Genomic DNA, 16,368 nt, shown 5'->3' on the forward strand with positions numbered 1-16,368 from the left:
AAGTTAAATAAAAAGATAAAAGAAACTTGCGAAAGAGAAACTTATCATATATTAGCTAAAAAAATCGAGAAAGTTAAAGAGGAGAAAAACCATGTAAACGAAAAGATTATCATGATATTGAAGATGACTCTAGCTCTTTCTAAAAGGAGTTAGTAAAAATAAAATTAAATGCGAACCATCAAACAAATAAATATGTAATTGTATAATATAAGAAATAAATAAAAAATAAAAGAGAGAGAGAGAGAGAAAAAGAGAGAAGAAAGAGAATGTGTAGAATATTAAATAATATAATATATAAACTTTTTCTTTAATAACAAATATATTATAATGAAAACAATGTGAGATAAACGAAGACATAATAAATTTCTATAGCAGATCATTTAAAATGGTTGGCAGATGATGTTTAATGAACCGGATGAATAAACTGCACGCGTAGCGGAATAAATGTTTTCGCTGTCAGCAAAACGACATTATGCAAAATGACGGTTCAATAATTTTCGGAGATAATAGAGATGATAAATAGATATTGTATCCACGTCAGCGAATCATTATGACACGCGGTGTATTTAAATGACATTAGTACGAATCTAAAACAGGAGGAAAAGGATCATCGCTCAAATTATCTGATTACAATGTGAATAATAAATAACCATTATCAATAACGACATGTTACTAGACAATACAAATAGTTCAAATTTTTAACGTAAAATTTATCTATATTAACGAATCTATATTAAATAAAGGAATTAAATTTCCCTAATGCTAGTATATTATTATTAAGTAGAAGTAGAAGATGACTAATATTTGTATAAAGGCTTCATCAATCAGTTATTATAATTTGAAAAAAAATAAATAAATAAATAAATGATATCGTTGAAGTACATTTATTTTCGCGAAAGAACAAGGTCAAACTGTAAAAAGATGCCAAAAGAATCGTCGTTTACTCTTATAAATTATCGTGAGCTCCCTCTGCGCGGAGACAGGTGCATAAAATGCGCACAAAGGGGAGCAAATATTTAACGGAACTGCATAGAGAGGCGGGACGGCTCAATAAGTTTAAAAGACAAAAGGATGATAAATTGTTATTGTACCCGTAGAATAAAGTCTCCGCGTTGTTCAAACAGGTGCGAATGAGGAAGCTCAATTTTCCTTGACGTTATTGTGCGAGACGCATAAGGGTTGAAACGCATATTTCACTTTGACGTCACCGACACGGTCGCATCGGCAGCTTCGAATGCAATTGCATCACGCAACGTAGTCGGGTGAATAAAGTCCGAGAGGCGGAATGATAAATCGTCGTTTCCCCGCGTTGAGTGAATCCGATGTTTCAGCTGTGCGCGCGTGGGCGGTCGCTTTTCCTATGACGGCGCGGCGATTTTCAAGATGAGCGATGCGAATAAAATAAGTACGTCTATGTAGGAACGGCCGGAAATTTTCGCGCCACCTGACGCTTTTACTTGCGCAAATTATGGAAAATAGTCTGTCGCGCTGTGTACGCTGAGGAATTCGACGAATATCGCGAGCAATTGAACGGAAATTGCGTGCGCCAAATCGCTATCTATTTTATTACGAAATCACTATCTATTTTATTACGAAAATTGAATAAATTTCTCTCGAGAGAAATATAATTTTATGAGATATAGGACAGCGCGTACCACAAAAAAGGATATCATTATAAATACATTGACATACAAAGTCACTTGGTTACAAAGAACCTTAAAGATAACGTCGCTAAGTTATTCCAGCAAACCATTAAGCTTTCTTTGTACATATAAAAGACTGCCTGCAAGTAGTTTACCTTCCTGACTATTTCCCAGAATAATCAACTCGCCGTCTTCCCTTCTCCAGGTGATGTTTGGCGTCGGTGACCCTGTTGCTTCGCAACGCAGCGAAACGTTGCTACCCTCCCTCACCACCATATCTGTACTCGTCGGGTAATCCAAAATATCTGGCGGAACTGTCGGATAAAAATTATTATTGATTAATATAATTCTCATACATTTCGAAAAGAAAGATTCATATAGAAATAATTTTAGAAAAATAATATAATAATTGCGCGCGAATACAAAAAAAAAAAAAATATAAACGACGAGAAGAAGGCAATACGCAAAAGGCAATAAAGAAAAATCGATCATCGATTTCTATTTCGCGAAATACCATGAATTTTCGATATGGTATGGTTTGGCGGTTTAAAGATAACATATAGCGCGATTTCGAAAGCGATACTATCGGCAAAATCCAGAAACGGACTTGATTTCAGTCGTCCACTCTGCTCAACCTTCGATTCAAACGCGAAAATTTTGCAAAAAAACAAAATTTTTTTTTTTCATCGAAACAAACAGAGTTTCCGGATTTTTCTATCACGGTATTAATTCCGAGACACAACCTGCAGACGAACCTACAACCTCCAAATAGCCAGTCTGACTCTTCATCGGGTCAGTATTTATCTGGCACATGTAGTTGCCTCGGTCGTTCTCGCGGACATCACGTATATGCAACAGCCATGTTTTGTGTTCGCTGTGTGTGACGCCGATTCTGTGATTCTTCGTTATCACATGATTGGCTATCGTCAGGATGGTTTGCGTGTCCACCCGCAGCCATGCTACCTGAAACAGAAAGCCGGTATGCCGCTTCAATCGTCTGGAACCCATCCATCACTGGCGGCCTTTTGTTTCCCGGCCGGTGTCATGTGACACCACGAAAACGCGTGTAATCCGTTACGCTACTACGGGGCAATTAGAACTTTTCGATGCTAAAATTCGTGAGAATTGATTTATCCTCTTTGTTTTCGTAGCGTAGGTTTATTTCCTTTCTGCAAAGTTAAAAGAGAACTGTGTACTTTAAATTAAAATGCAATTAAAATTAAACGTTTTGCTCGTGATAAAAATTAGCTTTATGCATTTGAGTGTTCTGTCAGAAGTCTCTTTATGCTATGATACATATATTGTATAATAAATGCGCAATTTTTTTTACCGAGCCATTGAGCAAACAAGAAAGAAAGGAAAGAAGAGAAATAAAAAAGAGAAGCTTGCTAAAATCTAGGACGAAACTGCAAACGTCAAGAAATCACATGACGCGACTGTGAAAATTTGATTATTTATACATATATTTCAGGGAGAGATGATAAAATACATTTTGGACCATAAATAGCAGGATCAAATAATGCGGTAATGTGGAAATCGGCGACTTTATCTACAAACCATAGTCGAACATTGTTACCATTCAAATGTTTCTGCATAGCCAGTTATTGTGAAGCGTACGACAATCGATAAATGCGGCTTTGTTGGCATTGAATTGCGGACCCAGCAGGCTTAGGAGCTACCTATTGATGGATGACGTAATGACTTTAATGACAAAGCGTCATTGGATCCTCAAATCCGACGAGTTTCCATCGGATGAGTCCTACTATCAAGCACTTTGTCGACCTACAATTGCACGTGCATTTTGCATTAAGCTAGAATTGTCGTATATACAAAGACGATTCAGAATTGTATGTTGCGTATGTATGCCATTTATTTAGATAACAATGCTTTATTGTATTTCAAGTAGTGTTTTATACTCTTTTCTGTATTTTACATGTACATAAATTTTCATATTTTTACAAAAACGTATCGACATAAGAGATGCTTCAAATTTATTAGCAAAAAACACATAAAGAAAAATCAGAAAGATTCTATAGTTAGTTAATAAAACGATGAGTTTGGGATATAAAATGTCCAAGTGTTCTATAAGTATATCGTACAATCTGCAAACTTACGCTTGGCATCTTGCCACCGATCAGAATTTATGTCAGCTGTTCTAGAAGGATATCGAGAGGAACAAAACAACGTATGTTTGATAGAAGAGCGATAAATTCTCTACGTGCAAAAGTGCAAAGAGGTCATCTCAAAGAAATCGTGAAAGGACGAAAAGAATAATAACTTCTTTCTGGTTAAAATGAGACAGAAACACAGCACTGTATATGTGCACGTACATCTATTGTTTTAATTGTTGTCTTGGAAAATGAGATTTAAAGCTTGCATTCGAGTGACAGCTACCATAGATGGATTCACCGCCGATGGAATAGCTGTTGCTCCATCCTATCCTGATTTACGAACCATCGTTAGCGTTCAGTCAAGGTAATTGCTCCGAAACCGCAAGAATTCGCTCGACAAAGCCACCCCCGCGAAGCCCCACTGCCTCCCCCGTCAGACCAGGAGCAAATTCTCGCGTCTACTTACAAAATCCCCTCTTTAATCTTTCTTCGAAACCTTCCTCCACTTTGTTCTACCGTTATCCGCTATTTTTTTATTTCGCCATTACATCCCCTTTTTCTCCCTTTGTTCACTATCAATTGGATTATCACGATTCGCTCGATTCCCTCGGCATAATTTGATTTTTTTTCTACGAAAGAAATTATTCCCCGCTCTCTGATCTATACTTTGGTTCTTTTTTCTCTGTAACTACTTGGCACATTTTGCATACCATATTGCAAAATATATGTAATGTATAAGAGAATTATAAAAAATATGCGAAATTAAATCTGAATTTTAAAAATTCTGAGAAAAGTAAGATATTTATTTTTTTTAATTTTACTTTTTACAAGAATTTTGGAGTTGATATGATAAGAAGCTTATATTTCCAAAATCAGAAAATTGCATCGGGTTAACGTCAAGCCATTAGTGAAGAGTTCGCTAATGACTGAATCGTGTCTCTGAAAGTTTCGCTTCTTGTTCTAAAGATGTTCTAACTATATTATCTGATAAAAAGGAGATTAATGAGGACCATCAATTTGCTTATGTTTGAGAAATAGTGACTGATCGTTAGACTCTCTATCAAGACTGTCCTATTTCTACACTTTCTCGCATGCATCTCGAATGTAGTTTATATAGACGTGCGAGACATTAAGAATCGCGTTGTAACCACACGGGAGTAATAATAACGCGTTCACTGTATTTAATGAAGCGACTGTGCACTTGTGTTCTCTTTGTGCTAATAGACCGTCTCGCAGTCGTCACGCGAGCGATTAACGTGCGCTGTTGCACATATATTTTCTTTCATGAATATTTTTTTGCTGCCATTTAACCGTGGCACTGTGTCTTTGATCTATTTCTAGTCGATACAATTATAATTTTATCAATAGACATTAGGATTATATAAAGAGATAGTAGTAAAAATAAATTATAGCGGAAAAAGAATAATGTATGTCTGTTATTTGAAAAATGTTTCTCAATTTTTTGACATTTCAAATTTTAATCCTCAGTCTCATTACACTCTCTCTCTCTCTCTCTCTCTCTCTCTCTCTCTCTCTCTCTCTACAAAACTCGTTCAGCTTGGCTAGCTTCTATGCAATGCGCTTTTCGAAAATCGCTGATACGTGTCCATCGCGCGAACATAAAATCTGCATTGAAGTCCACCGGTCGAGAACGGCAATATGTCTCACGTCCGAGCATAGTCAGCCATGAAATACTCGAACAGAGTGCGTCAACGGAGCGTCTGAAATTCATTGTCCATGTAGCGTGGCCATAGCGGTCCAGACCGTTCGCGCTTCTATGTGATCACGGGACCGAGGAAAATGGAAACCACGTGCCAAATAAGCGCGCGTCTTTCCTCTTCTCGCGTCCGAAAATTGACAAGCCCGTCGAGCGAACGTGCTCGATGCCTCTTAGCATATTTCATACACGCATAGAGGATCACATTTTACGATAATACACGTCATTCGGTAACATGGAAATTTCCAGATTGATATTTCGTCCTCTTTCACGCGCGTGGAAGTACATTGTACGTGATTTTCGGCTAATCCGACAAATTTACATGGTATATTGAGATTATGCGAGAACAAATCTTCATGTATATGAAAAAAAAAAAAGACAAAAATACATTTAATGAAAAAATTTCACGCCTCAAAATGCATGCCAACAAGCATAGATATATACATGTACATACGATGTAATTCTGGTTTAGCATATAAAACATGATTTACACGGGAAGCGCTTGGTACGTCCCGATTTATGACATCACTGTGTATAACGCGTACAGCGTCCCATTATCTTCCGCTTCCGTTGTGCTCGTCCCATCGCCACTTTCGCCCCTAATGCTCAAACTGCAAGCGCTGTCAATCACTCACCCTCAAATCGCATCCTCTCCCAGACCGGCAACGCTAACAAAGTGACTGTGCCTTAAATATTTCAGCCCGCCCTTTTTTCTGCCCAGGCCGTTCTCTCGCTCCCATTTCCATGCCGTCGGTGGCGACAGAATGCAAATTTGTCCGCGTCCATTGGCGTCGGTACTACTACTAATCGATTGATCGCCTCTCGCCTCGAGGCATTGATGCATTCGTGCGATTAATTTCATCGAGGCAATGCCCAGGTTATTTGCAAGTCATTGATATAAAAGCGTCAGTCCTCGGGAAACAGATGATCGCGTGTACAATCTATACTATGGCGGAGAGGACGCATTGTTCACATTAGAGTAGATTGTAGACAAAATTTTTTTCAAATGCATTAGTAGACGTCACTGGTGCTGGTTACCTCACAAGTCAATCGGGCGCCACGCTATCTTTTTCTTTCTCTACTTGTATGCACTTTTAAACTAGGTTACGTCTATTTCAGCGTAGAGTGGCTCGAAGGGGATTGTTTCGACGGATCTCCGAGCTTTTATTATAGCGAGCCCGTACCTTACTTTGGTTATGATGGCTACGTGGAATACAGCCATGGTTCATAATGTGTGAAAAACATATTAAAGAGTACGGCTAGCCAGCGTTTGCTACTCGTGCGCGACGACCATCGTATATGAAGCCGGCGTGTGGGCGAAAAAAAAAATATTACTAATGTAGACTAGCGTCGAGCGTGTTACACATTTGAAAATTAAACTACCGCCAGGTACGGAGTACTACGTGACGTTTCGTTAAATTCTCGCTCTCCTCTAATTAAAAGACATTTGCTTGAAGCTGGCAACCATCTGATCTGTGAGAGGCAGACACTTTTTTGTATTGGCTCGTCGCTTTCTTTCAAACACTTATTAGATCTTTTTATTGCTTATACGGCTCTTCGTCGTTCTCAATTTATTTTTGATTTGATAAATTATCATTGTTTTTTTTTTTTTTTGCTTTAAATGTATTTAATATTTTATTTAATTAAAACAATATTGCTTTTATATTACATCGTTTACATATTTGTATAATTATTTCGAGGCTTCTTGGTTCTATTACGGGTACAATATTTTTATTTATTTAATATATTTTAACTTGCTTAAAAGAAGAACGCATCAATCGCGCTACTTCTTTTTTAATCCGTCTTAAATATTAATCTTCTTAGAAGGAATTTCTATTTGATTTCAAAAGAAAGTACATCATTTATATTTTTCTTATATCCTCTCTCATAATTTCTGATAGATAACAAGAAGCACGCGGCGATTCTGAGATTTACTTTATTACGTTAAGCTGCTTATTCCCTGCATATCTTTAGTCTTAAGTTATGACTTTCTATTGTGTGTGCGTCATATATGTGGCACTGTATAATTAGCGTCGTAACATTATATTTCTGACACATTTTGTATCGACCGCTCTCGGAAAAATAACACGTCATCCCGCCGACACTCGATTTTTCATTTTCGAGTTACTTTTTGCGGAAATGATACTTGTCTGTAGCATGAGAGACGCTCGGTCTTGCACGGTCGCGTTAGTGGAGGGTAAGGATGAATTGCCACGACGTAAAAGCGCATCGTTGTACGGTAGTGGCTGATGGAAGAAGAAAAAAAAATTCCACCGAGATGAAAGCCGAAGATATCCCCTCGCGCGCTCGGCGCTCGCGAAAGCGAAATAAAGCGAAAAAGTATTGACGTGGAAAAAAAAGAATTTCACACTTCATCGTGTTAACGATTAATAAGAGAGAATGCGGGCGTTTCTTGTCGCCTGAAAATCTTTTCGCATTCATTTCTCTCCCTTTGTTCGGCGGCGCAAAGTAACGGCATTGTAACTTTGCGTGTAACGAAATTCTGAAAACTCCGAGAGCATTAAAATGGAGGAAGTGAAGTGCGAGGAAACGAATTAAATACCGACTTTTAAAAGCGCAAAGACTTTTTACGCTCATTCAGACTCGACATATTCAACAAACAGCTGGTGTCGCACATTTCGCTCACGACAATGCATAGTGTGTCATCATTGTACAATGATAATGTAAAACGGAAGAGGCAAATTTGGATATAAAATGCTATTCCAACAATTTTTCTTTCAGGTTTGCATCATGTCTGCTCGACATCTGGCTCGACTTTAAACATCTTTCTGCTTCAATAAATTTTTATTTTTGATACAGTAAGTGATTCAAAGCTGCGGTATAAAATTTATGTCCGATGGATCACTTCCATAAAATAAATTGCAAGGGTAAATAGCAGAAGGACACAGTCGTAAAATTTGATTGCTTTCTAAAATGCACTCCGCCTTAGTTTTACAAGCCAGATAATTAAAACGTATTTCATATACATATATATATATATATATATATATATATATATATATATATATATATATATATAGTGCATATAGAGTGCATTTTAGAAAGCAATCAAATTTATTACATATATATATATATATATATATATATATATATATATGTACATATATAATGCATCATATATGCATATATATGACGTATTACATAGATATTGAAACTACAAATGCAAAAAAATAGTTCTTGTCTCCAATTTAATTGTTTTTATCGATTGCACGCGTATTCTCGCTGCTATTGTCATTTAATCGTATAATCCAGTACGTAAAAGTGATTTTTTTATCAAATACACACTGAATACGAGTTTTTAGCGTAAATTTTATTCTGTTAGTATCACGTTGCTATTGAATGTAACACAAAAGTTGACAACAAAAGAATGTTGAATAAAAAGCATGCCACCGTACATGCAGTTGAAATCGAATTTTTCTAGGGAAAAATTTTCATTACTTCCACGGAATCCATCGAGTTCGGCTGGCGCGGCACCAGAAAAATAATAACGTAACATTTCACTTCGAACCGATAGACATCTTGATGCCTGCGTAGTCGTTCCAGGAGATATTACGATCGATATTTTGGTGCAGAACCGAAAAGTTAGTCCAAGGTGTTCGTGACATTTTTATACGTTAATGCAATCCTCTTTCCATATTTTTTCCCAGTACAATAATCCGATGATGACACTGATATATTAGATTAATGTTATTTCTGCACGTATAATGTCACAAAAATTATATAAACAAAAAATTTGAATTTTGCTTTCTCTATTAAAATTATCATATCGATTATGTCAGGGCAGAATCGAAACGGGAATGGTTAATCTAAAAGAGTATGTAGATTTTGCGGACCGTATTTCAATAATAATTTATGGTAAGTAATTCTCACAGTCTTCGGAATCGAGCCCGCGGATTCATTTTGAGCTTGGAAAAAATGTTCTCCGTATTACTTTTTTTCTTTTGCTCTCTCAACACAAAATGGTTCGCTAAATGCAATCTATGGTGGCTCGCCTATCGCGATTCGTTAATTAAGAGTGAAAATTATTCGGCAAGTGATAAATGAAATAAATCGCAAAGTGCGAAGATCGATGAATCTTAGCAACAGAAAATTTAATTATTACATATACATTGTAAATTTAGATAATAGGTAATCAACGGGATAAAACGGCTTAGGAAAACTCAATTTTGGAAGAGAGTTTAGTAAAGTTCAATTTATTACAGTTGACTGCACTTGCTCGATGCATTTATGTAAATGCTGTGTCGATTATGCGTCGCTAGGCACGATAACAGAGGAAGTTTCAAAATGTACTTGGTTTCAAAATTATCCAGCCGTAATGTATATACATCCTAGAGTTTCTTGAACTGCTTAATTTATTCTATCCTCAGTATCACAGTTGTTTACTTCCAAGACTGTATTTATATATCAATCTACTCTAATCTTCTTTCAATTCTTATTCAAGAGCTTATCTAAATTGATTTATCTTCTCTAAGCTTATGTTGGTAAAGAAACTTGGTTCATTATTTTACGAGATATATATATTTTAACGTATAAAATAATTAATTATATTTAATCTAGTATCGATGATAAATTAACTCAAATCTAATATCTCAACGCACGCAATAGATTTTTTGTAATAAAATTTTGCATGATAAAATGTAAATCGTTAATAACAGAAAATTCCGTAAACAAAGAAACATTTTATCGATGAAAAACAAAATGTGAAAATATAAACGATATCTCCAAATGGACATCATGCCATTTATTAAACGCCGGCCGTGTGTATTTAAAAAAAAAAAAAACACAATCAGCGTTGTGTGGAGAGACAATATCCGGGAGCAATATTCACGATTACGCGAAAAGTAGAATGCCGTTTAATTGGAAAGCAATGTTGTTAAATAATGCAAACTCAAAAATTAAAAAAGAACTTGCTCGTTGAATATCTCAACAATATAATTCACTATTGTGTGAATCAGTGTTTAACTCGCGTTAATTAACAACATCGACGTGACAGCTAGTGATGTTTCACGCGTTCGTAACATGTCGAATGAAATTCAGTGTATCAGTTGTTATTATTGAAGTGTTTATAATCCTCTTTTATCACTGAATTTTCTATGAACGAGATGCGCGCAATCAGGATATAATCGTAAATCTTGATATTTTATAATACCACCACAGTTTTGCCATTGTCCACATGTCACAAACAATTGATGCTGACGCCTTGCTGACGGTGCTTTAATCGTACTTTATACATTTGACACATTGCTAGCTGCACTATCCAATAGCACGTGCAATGCTCGAATGTGCAATTCGACCGTAATATAAAAACGTCAAGAATGTAATTGCTTAAATGAATATATAAAACCTTTTTTTTCCGATTGATCTATATATGAACAATGTCTCGATGATCGATGTAAAAATAGAATTGGTAGACTACCAATCTTGTAATAGTAGAACGCAATGCGCAGTGGTATCTTGTCTACGGAAAAACAAAGAGAACAGTGTACTAAATATAACTCAAAATATTGGCAATTTTTTTTACCGCGAAACATCGCTGTTACTAAACAAAACTGAAAACAAGATAAAAAAAAAAAAAGAAAGAAAAAACCAACCGGCAATCAGTTCATGTAATAGTTAGGTATTTCTAAAATTTTTATGTCCAATAACATAACGCATATATGATAAAATATATGAAATATTTAATAATATTTAATAATAATATAAAATATATAAAATATTTATATAAAATGTATGAAATATTTAATGTTTTACTCAACTTTTTTTTAGTATCTGGCAACTAACAGAACAAATCCTTTAATCGGCGACTTTATTCGCTCGCGTAAAGAGAATGTATAAAGACCTTTGAGCATGGCTGGCGAGCGCTTTTACACATATTGCTCAATATTTAGTACAGATGTACGATGTACATAGCGGAGCAATGGGTGGCAATGCGTGTAATAGGTAGAGAGGGCAAGCACTGACCCTTCCTCAGTTCAAATCTGTTCTGCGAGCTCGACTCTCGGGCCCGGTGCCAACATCCTAATTATTCCTGCCCCGTTAAACCCGTTTAGTATATCGATTTGGCAATCCCCGCCATTCTTCGATCTACATGCGCTCGTGTGTGTATATCTTGCATCCCTTTTGTTAATTTCAAGCGAAGCGTGCTTGGTGACAAAAGATTAATAAATGTTGTTAAAAATTTTTTACTTACCCGAGTCTCCTTTTTTATACACATATACAACATCTTTTGTCACGATAATCTATGTAAAATATATGTATATCTATTATGATATAAATATCACTGGATGACACGTCCAACTGGAAAATTTACGCAACCGGCATCGTTTCATTAATTCGAAGACACCGTGTCGTACACGCACTGTGGACAGACGGATGTGTGTTAACGACCGGCGATATAACACGCTAGTTGCTGCATCATTAACTGTTTATTCGCGTATAAAGCCATGAACGCATTCAATTGAGCACGTCAGTAACAGCGAACGACCTGGCGACTAGTGAGACGTTAGTGGCAATGAAATTTTATAATTTGACTTGCCACTACGTACGCATTATATATATATATATATGCGTTTGAAAAAGTAAGTTTTCATTTCCTTGTAGATTAAATGGAAATCCAATGTCAAGCTAATGATGCGTTTCAAGGTGTTTGTCCAATATAATAAAACAGGCGTAAAATGTAAAATTCTTCATTCGCGATCCTACCGTAATTATTTGCCTTTTGAGAATCATTGTCATCGGAACAAATATCTGCAAGACGCTACTTCACATTCTCGCCTTTGATGTTTACAACGGCGGAAATTAGTTTCGTTGCCGCGTTTAACATTTCATTCAACAAAGTCTAGATTAAATCAAAGGAAATGCGCTTGTTGTATCGAAACTTTTCCAATATAATTGCTTCATAATAAAATACGAAAGTCTTTAAATATAAAATGGAGCAATAAAATGAAAACCAATGAAAAAAAAAAAAGACTATAAGTAAAATATTAAATAATATGTGAAAATTGTGTGCAAAATACTTTTTAAATTCCAAAGAATTTTTAGAAGCTTAATATAAACGCTTAAGTAAGCATCCAATAAAATCGTGATTAAAAGTTTGCATTATAAGATATATTCCACTATTTATTGGTAGAGTCACTTTGGCAATCCTTTTCCCAATTTCCAGCATACGGTACAAACGATCTATGTATGAGGCATAGCTAGCTACCTGACCCCGTTGATCAGGATGCAATATTTTCAGAGGAATGATCAGTTACCAAACGAATATCTCTATAAAGAATGAAATTCAAACGGCAAAGGTATTTTCGCGTTTGAAGATGATGTAGCGTCGATTTTCCGAATCTCATGAATAAAAAGAATAAATTCTTTTTAGCATTACTTTAACCGCATTTTGTTTAAAAAATTTTAATTATTTTCAAAAGTATTTTAAAATAATTTAGATGTACATATATATTTCGCTTAAATTTTTGTCTTCAAATAGATATTAAATAGATAACAATTCTTTACATTTATATACACAGTAATAAAGTCATATCATGTAGAACATCTTAGAGAATTCGATAATGCAATATTTCATGGAAATCAATTACGGATAGATAATCGATCTATGAAACGAGAATGCGAAATAAAAATTTTTCTCATTTCCAGGAAAGAGTACGGTGGCGATGCACTCACTTCCGGTCCGAATTCAGCTGGATAGGTGGTGGTGGGAGCACATATATTTCCTCGAGGGACAGAGAGATAGATCGGTTGACTATCAGATAATTAAATTCTCCCGCCGGGGCGAGGTTGTCCCGAATATTTCCCGAGTATATTTCAAGTAAGAAGAAATTTAGAGCGGTAATTATTTTTTTAAATGGTCAAAATCAAGAAAAACCCGCTAACTAATGTGACTTGTAATATACCGGCATTTACTTGTGTTTCTAATTTTAAATAATTTGCCCTCTCGTTGACATATTTCGTATACAGTTTGCAATACAATACGTTAGTTATATTAGAAAGAGCGCGAATTTTTTTCGGTTACACACATGTACCATCTGCGTCGCTCGAAAGCGGCGCCGAATATTGTCGCCAAACTGCAAAAAAAGGAACCTTGGTAACACGAAAAATGGCACCGTGCGGATCTTACCGTAGTATTTCACAAAAACGGGTCGGCATGGTGTCAAAATGCGCGATACATTGCGCCAGCCTGTTAAATAATAACCGACTATGCTCGTTCGCACATATCGCCCTTTCTCTTCCCTCCCCCTCCCCCCATCCTCCCGTGCAAATATTGCGCGTGTACCACCGCCAAGAAATATATACACCGCGTAATATAAGAAAACGTATGTGCGCCGCAAATAGCGATGCAGTATCGTTCGTGTCTACCGGCGTGATAATGGAGGTGTAAAGATTCTCCGGAAAAGGTTCAATAATTTAGTCGCGCGTGAAGCCGGTATTTTGTCACGATAACTTTGACTGTCTTTCATCGACTTTTATATATATCTCCGTTACATACTACTTCATTTCTACATATTTTATTTTATTATTGAGATAAAACAAGTTTTTTTCAATCAATTATGTAAATCTCTTACACAAGATTTACTTGCGGCTTTAACAGTCATTTTAATGATACCCGTCGTCTAGCTAATATTGCATTACGACATTGGATCAATCTATGGAAAGGATGATTCAATCTAGTTCCTTTCATTTTCCTTCTTAATATATAGCATCGTTCTCGGATGCTTAAATGCTCCCATAGGAAAGAAAACGATTTTCATCGTGATCTCATGCTCGACTTCATTATACGGAATGCATAGATAGGATAAAATTGAAATCGATTACGTTTTTGCCAATTACGATTTTGATCCTTAAATTTAAAAGATTTTGAATACTAAAATATTTGCAAAAAATATTTTCTGTCTCAGTAATATAATTATAATATAATTATAATATCATTATTAATAATTTTGTAATGTTTATATTAATGTGTTATAGTAAAAAAGAGTAAAAAATTAACTTTATACTCGCATGATTGCATCTGTTTAAACTTTATCAAATTTTTTCGGCGAGATACTTGAATGCACACTTTCAAAATATATCATATATCATTAGCATATACTAGAAATAGATCCGTAATATACGTAGCAGTTACTTTAAGACTACTTATCTTTCTGCACTGTATGCTTAGCGCTCGCGCAAAGAGCGTAAGACTCTTACTAGTTGCGTTGCCCGTTCCTTAAAGTTTAAGTTCTAAGCTCAAATTGCACTTCGACCACTCGTAAGCATCATACTGACGCCGTGCTTTCAGTTTAATTCGAGGCAACCATGAAGGAAACTAAGAAAATGGTCGGCCGAAGTGCTTCGTACGCGTGTAACATCTTCTTGAGTATCATGGTAAGTGTTAGAAATTTCTGCTCTTAAGCAACATGCTTTAACATTTATCTCGGAATAACTACGTACGGTGTCAGATAATTACTCCGAGTTAGTAAGTAGTTAATGACAGAAAAAGAAAATATTTTTATTACACCATTGAATATAAATAGTCCTGCAATGATTTATGAACATGTTTAAATCCACGCAAAAATTTAAATCTCTTATTTAAAAATCGCATTCCCCTTTTTTTTTTTTTGCGTGATATATATCTCCGTAGCTAACGTTTCAGAATTGTTACACACAGTATAAAAAGAAAATTAATTGGCTTCAAACGCTCTAATAAATAAGAAGAAAAATTGGCCAAACGATGCACACAGTAATTTGTCAAGCCACGTTATCTTGAAATATCTAAATCCGTGCACGCGCCCTCGCTCGAAAGGGAATCTCATTAATTATTCACGAGCAAATATCCGTGACGTGAGAGCAATTGGCAATCGTTTCCTGACGTTCAATGTGTAACTAGTAGCCAGTGACGTAAATCTATGGCAAATATTAGACACATCGTTGATCGTCCGTATATTGGCTATAATTATTTGCACAACGCTCGGCTTCGATATCGTGTATATCTTGTCTCGCAAGCCACTGATTAAGATAAAATCGATCGTCAGTAAATCACTATACACACAAGACGCTCTAATTCCTTCGTAATTATAGGCGAGACACACTGCAAGCGATAAAATCTGATTATTATATACGATTTGCAAATATTCACGGTCGGTAATATGTCTTTTTCGGAATGTAACGCAGCCTCTCGCCTAGTGGTATTGCATGATCTTGCTTGGCACAATAAAACTTAAGTAGCTCTGCCAACATCCGTCGAAGAGATCACAGACGATAACAGTAAAGCCAGAGTTTAGCTGAAGTTATCCAAGAAACGCTCGATTTTTATCTTCCGCCTTGTGCCAGAAACAATTAACCTTAACGATTAAGGTCAGATGTAAGAGGAAAGAGTCGCTGCGTTAAACGCGCTACTCTACGTCGCTCATTACTTTCTCCAGCCTTTGTGTCGAGGATTGTATCTACAGGGGAGGTCTTTTGCCAGCAACAACAGATGCAGCACACGTGATTACAGGACTCGCAAAAAATAACATTATCAATAATATGTATTTCGTTATTTTATTTCAGCATTTCGCATTCAATGTGAATAATTTTCGCGCATATTTATTTTCGGGATAATGGAGAAATATAAACGCAAATTCATCTTGTGTGCGTCGGCATACGAGCATCGGCATGCATATTTGTCGAATTATTTTTATAGTGTATATTCTACCCATTTGCATTATATAGAAAAACAATTGAATCGCCGACAATTAAAAGTATCGTTGTAAGTGTGAAGTTTCAATTTTATCAATTATTTTATCAATTTGTTATGTAACGAACTCGACAGTGTAATGGCTGTATCGATATGATACTATTGGAATAACAAATACAAGCGAATTGATGTTTTTTTTTTGTATATACACAT

General features: G+C 35.8%; 1 protein-coding gene across 1 annotated transcript in view; it reads right to left on the reverse strand.

The window, feature by feature from the left end:
* LOC126859358 (lachesin-like) overlaps positions 1 to 16,368 on the reverse strand; it is a 122,649-nt gene that overhangs the window by 18,438 nt on the left and 87,843 nt on the right. Inside the window, exons 3-4 of the mRNA XM_050610577.1 lie at positions 2,399 to 2,606; positions 1,799 to 1,957 (exon numbers count right to left, since the gene is read on the reverse strand). Coding sequence (XP_050466534.1) covers positions 1,799 to 1,957; positions 2,399 to 2,606 — 367 coding nt within the window. The remainder of the gene's footprint in view (positions 1 to 1,798; positions 1,958 to 2,398; positions 2,607 to 16,368) is intronic.

The sequence above is a fragment of the Cataglyphis hispanica genome, chromosome 3, assembly GCF_021464435.1.
Source record: "Cataglyphis hispanica isolate Lineage 1 chromosome 3, ULB_Chis1_1.0, whole genome shotgun sequence".
In the NCBI taxonomy this organism is placed as follows: domain Eukaryota; kingdom Metazoa; phylum Arthropoda; class Insecta; order Hymenoptera; family Formicidae; genus Cataglyphis; species Cataglyphis hispanica.